Source organism: Anopheles nili, chromosome 2, assembly GCF_943737925.1.
Source record: "Anopheles nili chromosome 2, idAnoNiliSN_F5_01, whole genome shotgun sequence".
Classification (NCBI taxonomy): domain Eukaryota; kingdom Metazoa; phylum Arthropoda; class Insecta; order Diptera; family Culicidae; genus Anopheles; species Anopheles nili.
The window spans coordinates 66,843,756-66,864,417 of record NC_071291.1 but is presented as its reverse complement, the minus strand read 5'-3'; the positions used below and the strand labels follow the sequence as shown (position 1 = coordinate 66,864,417).

General features: G+C 51.2%; 1 protein-coding gene and 1 long non-coding RNA gene across 2 annotated transcripts in view; both read right to left on the bottom strand.

Annotated features, from left to right (window-relative positions):
- Positions 1–921: 921 nt before the first annotated feature.
- On the bottom strand, positions 922–7,832 carry LOC128728675 (zinc finger protein jing homolog). The gene is made up of 4 exons (XM_053822313.1): positions 2,889–7,832; positions 2,666–2,807; positions 1,682–1,862; positions 922–1,588 (listed from the first exon to the last, which is right to left on the bottom strand). Exons 1-4 carry the CDS (start codon positions 7,830–7,832, stop codon positions 922–924), a joined length of 5,934 nt encoding a protein of 1,977 aa, XP_053678288.1.
- Positions 7,833–8,220: 388 nt separating this feature from the next.
- LOC128730599 (uncharacterized) overlaps positions 8,221–20,662 on the bottom strand; it is a 55,547-nt gene continuing 43,105 nt past the window's right edge. The window contains exon 3 of the long non-coding RNA XR_008411681.1: positions 8,221–8,340. This is a non-coding gene — a long non-coding RNA (uncharacterized LOC128730599). The remainder of the gene's footprint in view (positions 8,341–20,662) is intronic.

Below are 20,662 nucleotides of genomic sequence, written 5' to 3'. Positions count from 1 at the left end.
GTAGTAATAGTAGCAGTAATCGTAATAAAACTAAAAAAAGCACTAATAACCTATCGAAGAGAAGGGGGGCGAGAGGACACATGCATCTTCTCTGGTATTTATCTAATACAAATTAAACTTAAATGTATTTACGATTCGAATATAGCTAAACATAGTTCGTGTAATTCGGTAAAATTATAACTAAAATAATGCTTTCACAACACACATACACCTCCTTTGTAGAAATCATTCCATGGCGACTGGATGGACTTACGTATGTTACTTTTACTGTTACGTGTAAAATTTGTATATTTGTGTGGTGTGGTTGTGTGCATGTGTAGTATGTAAGGATGGGGACAAGTGTTTGGTGGGGAATTCACGTTTCGACTTACTATACCGGGTTTCTGCAACCGGCATCAGTCCGACGCACACCGCCCTTCGCGGGTCGGCCGTGTGTAATGTTGCACCGTTTTGTGGCGCGTATTATTTCACTTAAAATGTATCTATTCATGAGTCGCTACACTTAGTGGCAATTGCTCTTATAATGGATTGTAACGTTAGTCGAGAGGAAGCGTTCATGAGATGCCGAACGAAAACCTCCCCTATTTACTTATGCCTTGTGTCGTTTCACGCGTGTCCTTTTACCATCTTTTATACATACGCAAGGAACGGTCCCAGCTGAAGATGATCTCACGTTGCAGTAAGATCTTTACTTTCTTACCGCCGGTCGCTGTTAATCGTCGCAGTGTTACGACGTACGCACTGTTGCGCCAAACCACGTGTCGTAGATCGTTGGTTTCTAAACAACATGGTGCTGCTAGCTGTTGCAATCGGCAATGATTTCGAAGGACGTCCTTTCTTCCTCGGTACTGTTGCAAGTGTTGCTTGCGCGACGTTTCTCGAAGCCGGTGGTCTACCCCTGCGCTTCTGCGTCACCGACGGTCAGGAAAAGGATGTAGATGTCACTTTAGCCAGACCCGATGAAGCCGGCTTCGCGGCAGCAGAAGATGAAGCCGATCTCGCGAACGACACCGTGGAAGAGGAGGAAGACGAACATGAGAGTTGCATTGAGCTGCAGCTTCCGTCCCTACTGCTCTCGCCGATGGATGATTTAGTAGTAACGGTGCTGTTAGCCATGCCGCCACCGGAGAGCGACGTCAACGAGGTGGAGAAAAGGGACGATACTCCTGACCGTTCAGTCGTGCCCGACGTGACAGAGCAACCGTTCGAACCTGCGGTGAATTTCTTGGGCGGTTTTCGCTGTTGCTTCGGTGCCGTACGGCTGTTAAACGGCACATTCAAACTCGTTGAGCTGGCACTGAAGCTAGACCAGTTGCCACTGGTGCTGTTGATGCTACTGTTGCTGCTGCAGCTGATACTGCTGAGGTTGGAATTACTTCCACTGGCACTCGCGGTCGACTGCTGCTCGAGGGGTCGGTCATGCAGCGCAGCAAAAGGATTGACAATCGCCGTCGCCATGGGATTGAGCCGATCGTGCTTCAGATAGTCGGACAGGTTGTTTCGCTGCGCCATGGACAGATGGTGAATGCTGACGTGCTTTAGGAATTTCTCGCCCACGGGGTTCGCCGGTAACCATTCGTCCGGTATGCTGGAAAATTACATGATAAGAAAATGTACGTTAGAAATGTGACAATTTCTCCTAGTTTTAAGGGGCAACAGCAATGAAGTTGATTGTACTTACATGTCCTCGGGGTACCATCGAATGAGCACTTCCGTTTTATCGGCATCAACGTGACGACGGGCGAGCTGCAGCCCACGGAATGTAATCGCTCCACCCGGTCCGCTAGCGATGGCGGCTAGTCGTATCAAACGGTGTTGCAATCCTTCCATGATGCCGGAGTCGAAGAAATCAAACCGACGAGCTGCACGGGAATCGCAGGACAAGGGAAACAAACAAAAGGGAACGGTTAATACGGATTACTTTTACAATCTGATGTTTTGGGGCAAAAGCTTAGACGTAGGGAAATTATAACCGCCAGAACGAAATGATACCGCCTTTTATGGCGTGTATTTGCTTGCGTTTTTCATTATTTCAGCCGCCTGTCACAGGACACCAGGGTGCACTCGCAGATGTAGAGTCTGCTGCAGGGGGTCACTGTGTGTGCGACTTAGGGTTGATAGTTTAGGGTGGACATCTTTTTGGTCCGCTTGTTGAATATCTGTGGAACAAATACAAACCCATCCCCAAAGGAACTACCACTAACATCGTTCGATGTCATTCGCCAACCCAATATGTTAGAACGGAAAACATAACACCGTAGCCTTTGAATAAAATTCATATAACTACGACGATGCTGGAATAACATTGTACCAGCTAATGTCAATCAGTTGTACAGTAAACTGTTTTGGTTAACCACAAAAAATTAATGTCATGGAACGGATTCTGATATTTGTAATAAAAAGAAGCATAGGCGTTCGGCAACTACCTCAACTGTGCCATGCTTAAGAAACAATAATGAAAAGTTAATAAAAAACATCCAGGACGACGTAATTGAGATCGTCCTTTATTTGCCCATTCCCCGGATACACTTTAGTATTCTAACAGCATCTTTTTATTTCTCGTCCCTGTTGGATTTTGTACCCGTTGTCAAATGACACAAACTCCACCCTACCCATCGCTGTTATTTGGAACAACGACAAACGAGCAGATGTCATGTACACGTACCTGACCACGGTTGACGACGATAGCGCAACTTTTTGCCTGTCTTCCTGAGGATCTTCGGAACGGGCGGATCAGTCGATCGTTTGTTGGAACCGTTGCTGTCCGCACTCGCGAAATGACTGTTGACGTGCTTGAGCAGCGTAGGCTGTAAAAGGGGACAAAACAAATCCGTTAGAGACACGCTGTTCAGACCCATAATGCTAAACAACCTGTGCCATTTGCTTACCTGTGAAGCGAAACGCATTCCGCACCCGGCAACGATGCACTTGTGCGGTTTGCTGCAGGCATGCGAAAGGACGTGCTTCTCGAGCCAATTGAATTTGGTGCACTCCTTGTTGTGCACCTTGCACCCGTCCCAGAGGCACGAGTACGGCGGGTCCTTCTGGGTGTTCACGTGGGCGAGCTGGAGGTGATCGAGCAGCTGGGAGCTGCTGTCGAACTTGCTGTTGCAATCGCGCCAGTAACAAACACCGTACAGCCGGCCATCGCCCGATCGGCGGAAACCCTTGCGACCGAAGTTATGATGCGGTGCCGTACCGGATGGTGCAGGGAAGCGGATCGTTTTGGGTTGCGACAGGATAGGACTCTTGGCACAAGCTGTATCCGGTGCGACAACCGTCAGCAGCTCCGTGTCGATGCTCGGCGGTGACAAATGGGACTGCTCGAAAGAGGACGATGACGCGGAAGACGAGGAGGTGGGAGATGAGTTGGATTGGCGCGATTCAGCGGGTGATTGGCCCTGCGACTTCTGTTCTCCCTGTTGCGCTCCTGTTCCGTCCGAGGAGCTGCTACTTTGCGGGGTTGCTGCAGCAATGTAATCTTCCTGCAGATCCACCGCAACCAACGAGGACGACGAGGACAACGATGAGGTGACGGATTTTTGCCGTTGCACCGGCTGGCCATCTCGCGGGAGATCTTTGTGCGTAGATGAAGTAGTGTCCTCATCCAGCTCCATCGGTGGAGATGGCGTCGGTGGAACCTGCTTCTGTTCCGCAAGTTTCTGCTGCTCCGGTGGCTGTTGTTGCTGTTCGTGCTTCTGTCGGATCAGCTCCAAAACCGCGCTGCTCGTGGTAGATCCCTGATGATTGGTCACTGGAGTCTGCAGCCGCTGGTGGAGGGCTGCCTCAGCTTCGGCCGCAGCAACCGCCACATCCGAGAGAAGCCGTAACGGTGGCGGATATGATGACACGGTCGTCGCCACCGGTGGCGTTAACGTAATGCCATCGGAACTCGGAACAGACCGAGGAGCATCAGTGTCGACGATCAGCTGATCCTCGGAATCCTCGGAAGACGAAAGCGGAGGAGATCGGGATAACGGCTTACGATGGTGGTGCTGACGGACCGGCCGGACATGTGGCCGGACATGCTGATGGTGATGTTCGCGATCGTCTTCATCATCCTCGTCCTCTTCATCCTCATCCCCACGTTCGCTCTTCTTCGCGGAAGACGCATCGGAAGGCGAACCCGGCGAGCAGAGATCGATCGTGAGCGATTTGTCCTCACTGTCGCTCGAGTTGGCCACAATGCCACTGTCGTTGCTGCTGCCACAGTCCAGCGTAAGCGGGTTGAGTGCCGGCGGTGAAGAGGACGCAACCGGAGACAAGATGGCGGCCGTTTGTGTCGAACCGTTCGTGCGGGTTGTAAGCGAGGACGCACGGACCAGCTTGGGAAGTGGCACTACCCCTGTTCCTGCTGGCTTCGGATGCTGTACTGGGACCAAACCCGGTGGTTCACCACCGAGCATGGCCGTTGCGGACGCCGTCGAGGAAGTGAGTGTTTGTGCGACACCGTTAAGGACAGCGTTCACGATCGGTTTGCCGGTGGTGGTGAAGGTTGGTACGGTGGCGACCAAGGGTGGCGGAGAGAGCGATTGCATGGCCGCTGAAACGTTCGGTGGTTGATGAAGATGATGATGATGCTGCTGTTGTTGCTGCAGCTGCTGTTGATGCTGGTGGACTGAAGTCATCGGAGCTGCTGTGAAGAGCGTAGCACCAGCACCGAAATGGCCAGTGGCGGAGATCGGAACGAACTGTGGTGCCGAGGAGACGGGAGTCACCACCGCCGGACCAAGGCGTGCCGAGTTCGTGCTGTTAATGGAGGAGGATGATGCGAGAGCCGCTGCAGCCACCTGCAAATTGGAAAGAATCGCAGGAGAAATGTTTGCCAACGCCAGCGAATGATGATGCTGCTGTTGTTGCTGCTGCTGCTGCTGCTGTTGCTGTTGCTGTGGGTTGGCATTGTTGCTGACGGCTGCCGCACTGCCACTGCTCTGTTGGATGATAGCTGTGATATTTGGTAACTGTCCGGCGCTGGTGGCCGTACTGACGGCTGGAAGCGACGTTGGCGGTTGTAGCGGATGTAACGCCGGGATGTTGGCCGTTGCCTGCGTGAAAGCCGCACTCAGCTGCGAGCTAATCATCGCCGGAATGGCGGCCGCATTCACGAAGATCCCCCCGGTCGGGGTCATAATCAGCTGCTGCTGGGAGTGTTGATGCTGTTGCTGAGCCGCAGCGAATGGGTTGATTGGTGAGGGATAAAGTGTTGTTGCGCCACTCGATGGTTGGTAGGTAGCAGCCGGACGTCCTGCTGTCGGTTGGCAGGAGTACGGTACAACCGTAGTCGTCGGTTTTGATGCAAACATCCCGCTAAAGTTCATATTCATCGCCGACGCTTCCATCGTGAAGCTTTGCTGCTGTTGGGTTGTCGCATTCGCAACTGAATTGGCAGTAGCAGCTAGCAACTGTTGCTGAGCTGCTGCTTGTTGTGCTGCAGCAGCAGCTGCTTGCTGTTGCTGCTGGATTTGATGGATCTTAATGAAGGTGGCATTCATGACGAGCTGTGGCGTTGGAGCAGTGGTCATGGTAGTCCCACCGGCACCTCCACGAACCAACCCACCGCCATTCGCGTTGACTAGCAGGTGATTAGCGGCCGTAACCGCCGTCTGCGGCCCAGCACCAAGTGCAGACGCAAAAGCCGCCGCTGCGGCTGAAGCTGTCACCGACGGGGATTGCTGGTGGATGGCGGATGCGCTCGCTGCCGTGGCCAGGGTCAGAGAACCCGCACCGGTCAGCTTACCCTGTTGCTGGGCCGCCAACGGGAGCAGGTTCGAGATCTGCACAAGATTTGGCATCTGTGCGGGCCCGGCCGTTGCCGTTGTCCCTGCCCCACCCGTCAGCTGGTGGTGAAACTGAAAAACGGCCGCTGTCGGTGCGGCCATTGCCGCCGTGCTGGCGACAGTCGCCGGAACAGCAGTTGCTAACTTCGCCGGTGTTAGCTTCGGTGCGCCGCTGGTTGAGGTCGAGGATGTGCTCGTTTGCGACTGGGGCAGAATCGTCTTGTACTGAGTTGCGGCCACCGCGGACGAGTGCTGCGAGGTGGCCACGGAGTGGGGTGGCTGCTGAACTGCCGACCCCGGCAGTCGTATGGCAGTGAGCAGGACGGGCGGATTGGCCACCGCCGATTGTCCTTTGCCCAGCAGCATGGCTTGGTGCTGCTGCTGTTCAGTCTTCTGCGTCGTCGTCGTTGTCGTTTGGTGCACACTGGCAGTGTTGTTGCTGTTCGTTGGTGCCGCCGCAACGATCGTTTGCTGGTAGACGGATGTCGTACTGACGGTTGTCGTCCTTGGCGCGATGTTGATGGGTTTCTTCGCTTGCGCTGCGCTTGCTCCTCCAACACCGATGCCACTTTGCACCGAGTGGCTGATTTTACGGGTTGCCGATACGGTCGGTGCTATGCGGGCTGTTTTACGTTCCACCTTCTTCGCGGCAGGTCCTGGAGCGGCTGCAACGAGAGCGTTATTAGTGGCCGCTAAAGCAGCAGCCTCCGACGCGGCTAGGGTTGCCACCGCAACCGCTTCCAGGGCTGATGTTGTCGATGAAGAGACACTAGCACCGTTAGGGAGACTTTTCCCCAACGTTTGTTGCTGCTGCTGCTGCTGGAACAACTCCAGATACTTCTGCAGATCTGCCCCGGAAAAAGGCGCCGGGGCCTTCATGACTGATGCTGTAGCGATGTTACTGTTTCCGGTCGTTTGATCCGAACTACCTTCCGTTAGGGTAGTCGTGCTGCCACTCAACAGCTGCTTCTTTTGCTGCTGCATCGTAATCGCCCGCCCGGTGATGGTTTTAATGTTTTTCTTCATCGCGGGAAAGCTGTTGGGGGTTTTCGTCTGCGACTTAAAGTAGCCAGTGATTTTGTTTCCCTTCGCAGGATCTGTCGGTAGAGTGGATGCCCCTGTCAACAGCGCGGTTGTTGGCAAAGTCGTCATGGTTCCGCTTCCACTGCCAGTCGTCTTCATCACCATCGTAGTGGTGGTTCCGGGCGTTCCAGTACTCCCTTGTCCACTGGCCGCTACGATGGCCATTTGCGAGATCTTCTTCTGGGCAGCAGCTGAGTTGCTGACCGCAACAAGCGCTGGTGGCCCGCTCGTATTCGTTCCGACCGATTTGCACACGATCTTCGCCCCATCCGGACTCGGACGGGCGCGCTTGGCGGCGCTGATGCTACCGCTAGTATTGCTGCTGCTATTGCTTTTTCCAGTTCCGTCCGTCTGAACACCGGTTGTGGTGGGGGTGGGTGGCGGTTGTGGTGCGGTTGCCGCCGTAGATGCCGTCGCCGTCGCCGACGTTGGCTGTAAGCGTTTCAGTTTGTTCGAAGGACTCACGGCGATGCCGGCGGTTGAACCACCGCCGGGAGTGACTCGCAACAGGGCGGCTGCAGCTGCCAAGGCAATGCTTTGGCCATTGGTAGTGGTGCTGGAGCTGGTGGTGGTGGTCGTCGAAGGGATGTTTCCACCAATGCTAGCAGATCCTCCGTGTGATTGCACCGTTGTAAAGGCAGTGATGTTTGAGACGTTTTGTTGCTCCACCGACGATACGACGGTTCCACTACCATTCAAGGATCCAGCTCCTGTTTGATGAGCTACCGAAGTGGTACCACTGGTCCCACCATTACTACTACTCGTCCCATTACTGCTACTTAAACTACTGCCGTTATTTCCCGCCATGCCGACAGAATTAGCGCCGACGGTGCTGCTGTTGTTCCCGGCGTTCGTTGTGGCGTTGTTCCCGGCACCGTTCGTACTGGTCCATGGCCACTGATGGTGCGCTTGAAACGGTTGCTTTATCGTAATACCGCCTACTGCACCGGCAGTCTGTGTGTGTGGTGCCATCATCGGCCCCCTCCGAAGGATATCGCCCTTTGTGCTGCTTCTGTGCGTGCTCTCGCCGTTCCGATTGCGTCTGCCTGCGTCGTCTACCACGTCTGCGTCGGTTGCGTCGGTTCTCCTGCGTTCTGCTGGGTCCGGCCGCTTGTCGTTGCTGCATCGGATTCGGGATGAACGCTACGGGGCCAGACGGCTATCCTCCATATGCAGGTGATCGAGCGCCACCGACGAGGACGACGATGACCGCATCATTCCGCCGCTGCATTCCTTGCACCACGATCCTTTTCGGCCACCGCTGCGACTCCTTCCACGTGGTCTTGTCGTCGACGTCGAGTGTGTTGCTGCTCGATCGATACTTGTCGGCGCATGGTTTTCCACTACTGTCCACTAGAGGGCGACACCATCGTCGTTCCGTTTTACACCGAATGGCCGCCGGTTGATGGGAAGGAATTGCTGCTTTCGGTAAAATTCCACAGCGTATCAACACACCAGATCCCAAGACTGTTAGTAGCACCTGGAAGAAGGATAAGCAAAAAAAAAAAAAAAACAAACAACTGATGAATATTTAATTCTGTAACATTCCTTATCAAACAAAATAAATGATCGACCATCGCGTAAGGGCTTGGGAGCTTGGTTTACGAGCCCTGGAAAAGAGCGAAAGACCCTTGATACCGGTGTGGGGGGGGGTTGATCGCAAAAAAATCCGGTTTGCAGAGATTCATCTCGGCCACCACAATTCCATTCAGTTCCAGTTCCTTATGCCACCCCAAACAACATCCCCCCCAGACCCGAAGGGTAGTCGTTGAGGAGGTCTCGCTCATATTTGGCCGTACGTTGACCTCTTTGTGGTACAGTTTTTTCTCTCTGTCTCTCTCTCTCTTTCTTCTCGCTCCCCACCCAGCATCTCTTTATCTTATTCGTTCTTCTCGTCCGTTTCGTTCGTCATGTCCTGTGCCGTCCTCGATTTCCGTGTGCCGAAAAAGGTGTCGTGCACCGCCCGGCTAGGGGTTTTGTGTCATATATACATATATTTTGTAATGCTCCGGGGTTTCGTGCCCGTGTGTGCAACCCTCCCACCCCGGTGCGTGTATGTGTGTGGACCCAACTGACCGAGAAAATCGCGCCAAGCGAACGACCGGAGCCGGAGGAGTTGCAAAGCGACCACCGTAGAGAAACAGGTTTCTTCCCGACGACCAGCAGGTAATCGAGCAAGTTCGCGGCCACCCTTCCTTTCCCCTCACTTCTCACATCCTCCTCCTCGCACCACCACTATCCCCCAGTAACCGGACGTGGCGTAGAGTGGAGGAGGAAATCAATTTCGCTTTTATTCCACCCTCCTCTCTTGGGCGTTGTTGTATGTTTGCTCTCAACCGCTCGCTTTCAGACTTACCCCGAGGGCAACGGGAAGTTCCTCCCACACAAACGCACACAGACACGAGGAAAGAGAGATGATGTAGACACCTCTCATACGTCTCGCTTCTTCCGGTTTCGATCCGATAAATGCACAATGCTATGCTCTGCCTAAACGAGAGATTTGGGGAAGCAATTCTGGAGCACATGGAAGACCCCACCGAAAAGGTGTGTGTGTGGGAGGGGGATTGGGTGGAGTGGAGCTTATGCTGTTTGCCCCCCCCAAGAAAAGCCGACCACTCGAGAAGGAAGAAAGCACACCCTGTGTGGTGGTGTGGCTACGAAACCGGGGTCTTAGGGCGAATATGGTAGAATGTCAATGTTTTATTCATGAAAACAAACCCCAACACGCGCGCAAGACAGAAGGAGTGAGCACGCGAGCACCCCAACAACTGCTGCTGCTGCTGCTCTTTTGCTCCATCCTTTCCAAGGGCCGGAACTCTGCTCAAAGTGGAAAGCTCGAAAGTGGCCAACACTTATGCGCATGATTTCGAATAGATGCGCCTTGCGTACAACACATCTCCCCCGGAGGCCGTTGTGTCTTCAAGGTATGCTCCAGAGGTGGTACTCGAGAACAACCTCCGCATGTGGGAGAGAAAGAAGAACCTGCCCACTTCCCCCCAACAACACAACCAAAAAAAAACGCAAGAAGAAAGGAAGCATAAGCTGGGGGTGTTGTGTGTTGTTTGCGGTCCCGAGCATAATTCCGGGTTAATATCATTCCATCGCTCAGCGGCGGTTCTGGAGGTCCTGCTCTCCCATTTTCCACGATCCTTCATTAGTGGGGTGTTGCTTATGTGAGGCATTCGGTGCGCGGATCTTAAAGGGAACGGGCAGCGCGCAAAAGGAACACCCGAAAACCAGCAGCCCAACGATGCTCAACTTCTCGGGTGGGTTTCCGTCCAGAGTTCCAGACCTGCATTCCAGAACGCACATTTTCCCTCTCTCCCGGGTATTAGGGGCGGCGTGCGTTCGGTTCTCGTTGTTCCACGCGAAATTTTGTGCTCCAAACGGGCGTGAAGATTGCTGAAATATTCTCCCTCTTCGAAAGGCGACGGTGGTCTGGCGAAAAGGATGATCAGAACAACACGCGTTTCCTTCCCAAAGTGCGTTAATTCTGATCGTTTGTGGTCTTGGTATCGAAAGAAATGAAGGCTCCTCTTTGGACGTACATTCCCTCACCGAGATCGAGAAAGACAGCTGATAACCCTCGCAGAAGTAGCCTCTTTTCACACACAGGTGTGCTGCTCTGTGCTCGATGATGTGAGCATTCCCGGAGCCGAATGTTGACCTTCCAGTGGACGTTGAATGTTGCGAGGAAGACGTCAGGGAACCGTCGTAGCCGGACGGACATGCCTCACCTCGAGGGGGACCAGGTGTGCTGAAGAATGTGCTATTGAAGAGGGTAAATGAAATTCTTACACGCATCAGAGCGGGCTCAGAATTTCACTCTCACATTCGTTTCGTTCACAGCCCATTTCCCCCCTCCCCCGTCGGACCTCTGCCCCGGAACCTCTCGTGAAATGCTCTGGAATTCCAACCCTCTAACCACCTTTGTGCAGCTGCTTCGGGGTTTACCTCAAAAAACATATGGGTTTCAGGGAGAAATATCTTCCACGTTAGTCTACTGAAAACTCCCAATCGTGGTACAATGTGCTATCGCTACCGGTAAGGTAAGAACCAGTGCATTGGCCTCCCTACAGGTCGCTGAGGACTCACGGCGTAAACGAGAGGATTCTCGTTACATTCCATCGAGTGGAATCGTGCAGAAGCAACAACCTCCTTCCCAACCGCAAACGACTAGACAACCAGGAGGAATAAACCCTACCAGGGGGTGGGGGTGGCACGCATTTTGCACGCCCAACACCCACCTCCCACAAACCTACAGCATCCCCGTGAAAGGGTGTTCGTTCCCCCCGAAAGGCACCCCTCGCAGCCGCCCCGAAACTCATTACGCGTGCTGAAAAACACTTAGGTACCATTTATTATCACGTGGGGGGAGAATTTCTAGCAACCTTCGCGCAGCGCAACCCTTCGGGGCCCTTTCGCACCACCACCCCTCGGTCCGTTTTTATCGACACGTTTCAAAACGCATAGATTCATCACGATGAGTTTGAAAAAGTTGATTATTTATCTTAACCCAGCGCGGTGCGTTCTCGCTCTATCTCTTCCACGGATGGGGTCGTGTTTCGGGACCGTCGCGCACGTCGAAAGGATGATTTGGCTACTCTTTCCCAGCTCGGGTGTGTTAGAGAACCAAGCAACAAACGTTCTCTACGCCTTCATCATCGCGATTATGATTATCATCTTCGTCGTGCGCATAATTAGCATCGCCCTGCTAAGGGAAAAAGGGTCTAGGGAAGTTATTTTCTGAAAAACCGAACCAGAGTAGCTCAGCATGCTCTTTCGCCGTTTATACAGCCACATTGAGGCGTTGACTATCTCCCATAGCAACGGCGGCGATGGACAGGTAGCAAATGTCAAACTGAACGCAGTTAAAAAGCTCTTAAAAGCGATATAAACGAGGAACCTTTTCACCGTTAGGGAGGGGACTCTGTGACACTCCAGTGAGTTAATCATTCACGTGCCTTCCGATATGAATTCCCGCCGGGTTCGCGAGCAGCTTTAACAAGTGACGACTGGTTTTTACGGTGACAAAAGTCGGTGGTCTCGCACGGGAGATTTGGGTAGCGATGGTATGCAGCACCCCAACACAACATTCCGTCACGAGAAGTCACGAGCGAGTGTGCGAGCCTCCCTGGGAACTCACATTCCACCATAAGCATAATATGGAGCGCGGCTCAGGACCTCAGGGAATCCCTTGGGAACGGGAGAGAGGGGCGGGCAATCATTCCGCATAATAAAATAGCTCTTCCCCGCAACTGGAAAGAAGGGACACGTCCTGCGAGAACAGACCGGTGGGGTCCGGGATTTTACGAAGGAAAAAAAGGGAGGGCTCGATTTTATGGAGAAATGAATTTAATTAATTTTATGCGTGCCCATTAAAAACATGCCCGGGTTCCCCACAACCACACACCGCGTCGCTTTTCCCCGGTGGGAGTTTCCTTCGCCCTTTGCCACCCTGTCGACGTTCGTTTTCCCTTTGGTCTCTCTGTGGCGTCACTGGCGCAGGTATTAGTGGTCAGTATGCACGTAAGAGCGCACACGATCGGACGGAAAGGGTGTCCCTCATACCTATACTGGAGGGTGGACGTCGCATTATGCTAAGGGACACCGGAACCGACATGTTATCGTACATTGTGCTTCCTCTCTTTTGCTTTTTTTTTGTGTGTGCGACTTTTGATTGACTTCCTCCCGCGGGAGGGAACCATCTGTGGGGGGGGGGGGGGGGGGTGTGTATTAATTTATGATGTAATTGATTTGGAAAATAAATCGAAAGGGCAGTTAAAGAATGGAATCATTCCGTAAATTACACACAGGCGGTACACGCTTTCGAGCAATTTTCTCAATAAAGGTTAATGGTTTTTGCAGCAACAAAATAAATCGCATAAAACGCGTACACATGACACCCGGCGTTAGATTATATCACTTGATATAATGCTGAATAAAGGCACACTTTTGTGCAATATTCTGGCGAGAATGGGAGCGAAAAAAAACCCAAATCGAACCCCCAACGGCAGGCAAACTTTTCCGCGAATGTAAGGGAAAATATCATCCAAACACACACACACACACACACACCAGAAAATAGCAACACCATTCTCCGCGTTTGGCGATAATCGCCAGCTGGTGGCATGGTGGAAAAAAAAACTTCTCCAATAAAACCGTTTTGCACCCAAAAAAATAAAAAGCTGCGCCAATAACGCTTCTTCAGCATCGTATCGTTTTTCTTCCTTCTAGCTCTTGGGGTTCTTTTTAAGGGGCGTTTGTGTTTGGGGCGTCTGTCAGCGCCCACAACGGAACCGGTGGCCGTATTTCATGGTCCCGCGGGGCAAATTGCATGTCAAAAGTTCATAAAAATTTCACATACCACATGCGGGAGTTTTTGTGCGCGTTCAGACACACACACACAGGCAGTGGGTCACCAACCTAAAAGTTGCACCCACTGGATGCACGCAAGAAAGGTAGTTGACTTTGGTTATTATGTGATAGGGCCACTGTCGATTAGCGCGGGAGCATAAATTTCATCGTCTGGATGCCTCGAATTCTTGAACAACCTCCACCCACCCACGTCACCCAGGATCATATAGACGGGGGATGATCAGAAGGGAAAAGCCAGCAATTAATCCGAAGAAAGCGGCAACATAATTGAGCAGATTATACCACGTGCGATTTTGCGATAATTTATCGCACTAAATAGGAAGTAAAACCGATAAGATACGCGCTCGAATCTACTCCACCAGCAAACGAGGACTGTGTGTGTGGGGGGGGCTTTAATTCCAAACGGCACACGCGTGCGGTTACGAGAAAAACCCACGCTCCGGTCGAAAAACCGCGGGAAAAAAAGGAGACGAGAGAAACTAGACACCATGCGAAAAAAAATCTCTTCCCTGCTCGCGAGAGCGTTGGACAATAAACAACGGCATTCAAATATTTGTCATCCTGGGCAGGCGGGCGCGGAATTTTAACTAGCCATCATTCGGAGCAGACTGAGGTGAAGAAGGAAGAGCGAGAGAGAGAGGAGAACTTGCTAGCACCGTCGGTGGTTGAAGAAGAATTTGGAGCCCCCACGTCACACGATGCGCGAACTAACATCAATGACGGAATTAGCGATTAGAACACGGGTGATAGCAAAAAACAAAAGCACGGAAGAACGGAAAAGAGGAAGTGACCGATGAAGGCTGCGGGGGTGGGACGATCGGGAGAAAGAAATCCATGCAAAAGCACAAACCCCACACAACAAACACGCACACAACGCAGCGTGGTCAAAGACAGGCACACGCGGAGAAGCCTCTCCCCCCCGAAAACGAGCCGTAACAAAGTGTGGCGATTAAGCAAAATGGACAAAATGTTAAATAAGGCATGCAGAAAGCGAACACGCAATAGAGAAACACCGCCACCGCGCCGGCAAAAATGGAAAGAAAAAATAAGTAAAAAAAGCTTAGGAGAACAAAACCGAGAAGAACAAGGTCGACGGAAGGAAAGCAGCAGAAAAAAAAACACGCACAAAAAGGAGAGAAACAAAACCAAAAGGGAAGAGAGAGAGAGAGAGAGAGAGAGAGAGAGAGAAAGAGAGAGCAAAAGCAAAAGAGGAGAAAATTTTGCAGAGTTAATCGAGAAGTGAGGAAAAAAAGGGAATACACAAGAAAAGAAAAGAACACAAGAAAAGCGAACGAGACGAGTATGAGATTGAGGATGTGGTGAGGGGGGCGGGGGCGTTTGGAGGGATGATGATGCCAGAGATTCGCGCGAGAATGAAGGAATCGAAGATCGAAATACAGTGGGAAGGTGCGAAGAGATGGAGCAAAAAAATCGTGCGAGCCAAACGTAAAAAAAAAGCCATTCCACAAACCCAAACCCCCTCCACAACCATCCATGAACCGTTGCGTCCCTGACCGAGCAAAACGGTGCACCCTTTACCCGCAAGGATATGCAGGCTCGCGAAGAAGGGGTTGCATTAAAGGACGAGAAGCAGCAGCAGCAAAGGCGCGCAAAATTACATTAATGCTGCCGTTCGAGACGACGCAAAGAGCGATAAGGGCAAAGGGAGTGGGGTTGGGGGTGGCCCTGGAAGGGGGGGGGGGGGGAGGTCCGCGTGCAGTCAATGCATGACCTTGGTTTTCGGTCCAATGACCGGCGCGAGCCGAAAGAGACATCGGCGGGCACCCGCGCGACTTCGACGATTCGCGCCCTCCAAAATTCGCGACCGTCCCCAAAAATGGGATTTTTCTTTTTCTCTCTTTCCTTCTTCCGTCGGATGGTTTTCACCCCAACCAGCCACCCAAAAGAAGGAAGAGTGAGTGAGAGAGAGAGAGAAACACTTTGATGCACTTTTTTGGGTGTTTTTATTGGCATTCCTGCGAATTGAAGGTGAATGCCTTAACCAGAAGGACGTGAGGCTTTTTTTTTCTTCTCTCCACTGCATTATCGCCCGGCGGGGTTAAAGAATTACGCAGCCAATGTGTGATTGAAGGGAGGAGAGAAGGGAGTGACCTTTTGGTGTGAATGGTGGATGATTTTTTAAATGTTCGCACCACTTCCGATGGGTTTTCTCTCTCTACTTCCGATTATGTTGTGATGAAGAGTAGCGCTGTTTATGATATAGAGTTCATTGCTGCATTGTAGTATATGCTCGCAATTGACCGATATAAATAATTGGAAAATTTTGCCTAGCAGCATTGATACATTTGTATCCTTATGAGTGGAACACTAGGTGGAACAATATATTCCAATTATGTGCTGACATAATAACCCAAAAGACAAAATTGCCAATATATCCCAACAATAGTACCAGAAGTTCGGAATGAATAGAACTTTGACGCTCTATAAATATCCCGAAAGCTAGGAGGTCCTTCATATCTCGTTATAACCAAGCAATACGTCCTGCAGGTCCTCTATTATTTTCCTAAAATTCTGGAAGCATAATAAAATAAATCTGCACCGTGAATCAGATACCCTGGTAGGTGGTGAAAAAAAAAGCCGGAGCTTGTAATCTTTTTTCTTATTTTGTATCAACCAGAATACACACTAGAGCCCTTTTTTCACCCACCTTTGCCCGAAGCCAAACAGGTGCGACACGATGCCTGCATGTGAGGCTTAAGCCCCCGCAAGCAGCACATGAAAAGTGAAATGAAAATCTGTTCATTAGCCGCTCTCTCCCCCGTATCATGCACATATTAGCGCAAACCGCCGGAAACCGAACGCAGGTGAAAATGGGCGAATGGAGCGATATGTTGCTGAACGCTACCACCACCCCATTTGGGAGGGTTGGAAAAACGCACCCCTGAAAAGGAAAACCTTACCCAGCATAAATTTACACACATTTTCCACCATCACCGCGACGAAGCTGAGGAGGTCTCGCAGTGGGTCTGTTTTTTTTTTTTGATATTTTTTCCATTGTCTGCCTCTGTTCCCACCTCGAAAGTGGGATGCAGGTGGGGAAGTTGGGGCTGTAAAATTCACATCTCCCATAAAAAACATATAAAGCACAGCGCCATTGAGCGCGCTCTGCTCTCTAGGAGCAGAAAGAGAGCCAGCCGGGCGCAACCATTAGGCGAGAATCGACGCAAAACGCGCCGGAGGAGTATAAATTATACAGAACCATTCATTAATTGGTTGCTTCCGTTCTAGGAGTAGCGTTTTGGGGGAGGGGATGGAGAACCGTAAGGTGTAGGAGCACCCCTCTCCCACCCCACCCAGACGACTCCCTTTCCTCGTAAGAAGGCAAAAGTTGAGCCCTTTTTTCCGCACGATTCCACCGTAACTCATTCACACACGGAGGGCAGCAGCAAGGAAGGGACACAACCCCTTCTTCTATTCGACCTTCTAAAGGGGGCGAGAGCACAACACCACTCAAGAATACATTGCCTTTGGGGAATGGGACGGGGGTTTTGTGTGGGTGCGGCACAAATAGCGGAAGTAAAATTAAGGAAGAAACATGCAAAGTACGGGTTCTCGAGGAACACGTTCGAGGAGGGATAGAGCGAAACAAAAAAAACGGCGAACGTTTAGAAAACCATATCATTAGGTAATCGCGCAGGAAGCGTTCATTATCGCAAAACATCGACCGGGGGAACACGTGTGTGGTTGAAGGGGTTTGCCAGCGAGTGGGTTGATTCGGGAATGGTAAAAGTAAAACCCACAAAAGGGTGGTTGTGGGTGGAAGCAGAATTTTCCTTCCCAGACCCACCATAAGCCACCCTCTCATCAGTGTACTCCCCTACCAGAGTGGGTGGTGTTTGCCAATACTACCTCCCACAAAGCCAATAAACTCCACTCGTCCTTCGATCAAACCACCCCCTCCAAAAAGGTGGTGGGTTTCTTCAGCAGGTGTAGAAATCGAGCCGTGAGTTGCTCAGTTCAGACACCGCGATGGAGCGGCTCGTAGGAAGAAGCAGTTTAACATCGAAGTTAATTAGCTTAAATTAAAGCCACCGGTACTACGTGCGCCCGACCGAGATTGGAGCCTCCGGGGTGGGCTTGAGGTAGACCGCGCCACAGAATAACCCCATCGAGGCGAAGCGAATGAACTCGTCAACTCGCTAACATCTCTTCCAAAAAAAAAAAACCCCCCCAACAGGCAGTATGGTAAGCATGTGTGAGACGGTGGTGGGGCGGGGGTTAAACCACCCCAATGAAAACCTTCCCCAGCGTGCTGCTCGAAGAGGCATGCCGAGTTTTCCCCGAGGCCTGTTTCGGAAAGCGAGCGCCATTTCTTGACTTCTCTCACGCGCGCGCCCTCTTGCGGTCGCGGTTGGAGTCGGCAAAACTTCAAACGCTGCCTGCCGCCTAGGCCTTTACGTTGGGATTTTTTTCCCTGTTCATTTTCTGCTTCCTACCGTCTGCTTTTACCCTTGTGTGTGTGTGTGTGTGTGTGTGTGTGTGTGTGTGGTGCTATCCGAGTAGGCAGGGAATGCGATAACTGGCTACAGGAAGCGGCACAAACCAGACGTCTGTGATGCCCTCGGACCTGGACCATCCACACCTTGGGGCCCCTCGAAAAGTGGAGCAACGGACCTCGGACCGAGTAGGATGTAGGATTGAAGAACGAATCTGAAGCAACTGGACCCTTCCTCTGTCGACGGGTTCTTCTTTGAGATCGGAGAGGACACGCAGAAAGAAAGATTTGACAGCACGCGCAGCCAAAGTGTGACGCGAGGTGATGAGAAATTGTGTCACCAAAACCTCCCTGTGCATAGTGCCCAAAAACGTGTGTATAAAATGTTACCAAAATTAAATATTTATCCCCACCAAACTAATTCGAAACGGAGCAACATTCGTTTGCTCAACAAAACGCCAGATGAAGTCTCCAATAAAACACCAACTGAACCGACCAGTTGCCGACAGTTGTGTCCATAACGAAAAAAAAGGGAAACTCCAAATAAAACAAAAGGGCATGAAAATGTAATAATCATAAATCCTAACAAAAGTTCCGCCCGGAAAACGGTCGATTCGCTTCATTTTCTGCCCTGCACTGTCAGCGGGGATGGTATAGTACAGGGTCTCTCGTCCATCACTCGCAGGCCGCTGCCGCAGCCGTCTATTAGCACCTTTTCTTCGGGAAGGGATAGCTGAGTGTGTGTGTGTGTGTCAAAAACCGCTCAACCTACGCAACCCCGTGTCACTGGGGTGGGCCAGAAAGGTGGCTCAAAAATGAAGAAATACGCCCCGAGACGCTCAAATAAATAACTGGTGAGTGTTAAATGCAATGAAGGGTGAAACAAATAATAGCACTTTTTTGAAGTTAAACATTTTTCTCTAAATAAAAGAAGGCACGCAGGTTTTTTTCTCCACACACCCAGAAAGTTATGCCTGCACTGGATGCAAACAGAGCACCCGATATGTTGCTGTACACGGAGTACCTGCAGCTTCTCAAGGTTCGAACGATGCACAGCACCTCACTCAAAAAAAAAAAGAAGCCACATCTCGCGTATTTACGATGCCCTCTAGGGTCTCGCGGTGCGCGTGTTTTTGTTCGCTTCGTCTCAAAACTGCAATTTTTATGCATGCTTTGTGGCCCCATAAAACGCGGAAAAACCCACCCCCTGTGTGCATGTGTATGGGAGGAAGTTGTTTCACCATGGATCATCGGGCAGCGCTTTCGGGGAAGGTTCGAAACCCCTTTAAACCTTCTTCCAATATCTATTTCTTTTCGTGCCGTTGAAGCTGCCAAAGAGCTGCCTGGCGCGAGCACAAGGTTAACAGTGTTACGCTTTTTTTTTTGCTGTCGCACGCTCTCTCTCTCTCTCTCTCTCTCTCTCCCTCACTCTTCTTATATTTTCCTGTTGGCCGCAAAACAACGAACAACACCCCTGCCTCTCGGTCAGAGTGCCCGAAGGGCATCATCTTCATATGCCGTTCCTCCACGCGATGCATTCCCTCTTGCAACTCTACCGACCCCGTTGTGGGTTTGAGGAGGTTTGCTCTTTTTTCCTGTGTTTTTTTCTTTGCTGCCCCTTCTTCTGCGTGTTTTGCTGAGCGCTAAACGTGCAGCAGAGTGGGTAGCAGCGCGAACGACGCCGACGACGACGACGAAACGGACGAAGTTCAATCGAGGCGAACTGCATTCTAACTGCAGTTGCACAGCTCCGGAGAGAGGGAGAAGAAGAATATCCGTCAGAACACGGGCGCACACATGCACACGCTTACGTAGGCAGACGGAAATGATCGAAGCTTAAGCATGGGAAGGGGTTGAAGAATCTGTGTTTGCGTGTGTGTGTGTGTGTGTGTGTGTGTGTGTGTGTGTATGTGGGTTTGCACGCGAGAAGAGTTGGGCCACTTGTCGAAATTGACATGTTTTGTTTCGTGACCAATTTTGCTCTCGTTGAGATCGATTCTTTTTCGCACTTTTGTTTTAACAGGCAAGCACAAATCAGCAGTTAACAGCTGGCTGTAAGCTTACAGCGGCTGAGTCTTTGATTATTAACGTTGGTAAAGAACAAACTTACTGTTGCCATGTAAATAGAGTATAATAGAACGTTCTTCAACTTGCTAATTTGTGTTCTAGATTCGCAAATGTTGTGAAGTTCGGAAAATGCATAATTTGTCGATGCAAAGTCATCCAAAATGCGTAATTTATTCATCAAAATATGTGAATATTCTAAAGGTATTGTAGGAATTTTGGTAGCCCAACTTGTTGGCATGTAAGGTTTTTTCGAAGCCCTTCGAGCAGTCAATCTATTCCGAAGAAATCGAACACCACGCAGGTGCGCCAAGCTACCTTGCGTAAGTCGGAATCTTCACTCGAAGCCTTATCTACATGCCGTCACCTAGCAAACACCGAAAGCTCCTGATGGGGGAAAAAAAGGAATAGCTCCCCATTCGCTTGGCCACCCCACACATCTCGTATGTAACGAAGAACCCAGTAGAGTAACTTAAACGTCGGTGCGGAATAGCGTGGGAACTTATAACCACCCCGCCCGACCAGTAGGGGTTGATTTTTCATGCCCTCCCCCCACTTATAGTTCTGGCCGTTCTAAAGGGGGACACCTAATAAACCGTGAACGAGGAGCCAGCTGCCGGTCGAGCCAAGGTTCGATTTTATGTACACTTACCCTTTCCAGGGCACAACGCGACTCAAACCCCACCAACCCAACTTTGCTTATCGGTTTGGCGCCTGGCCGGGCGTACACACACACACACACGCACGCACAAAATGGTCATCCATCTTGCTCTGGCACTCTCCTCCTCGAGAAGAGGCAAACCCCACGAACGGAGGCAAGCGATAATGTAGGCCATCAACTCACACGCCGGCGGAGGTTGGGTTGTGTGACCGTGGAGACATAACCTCAACAAACCACCGTAGA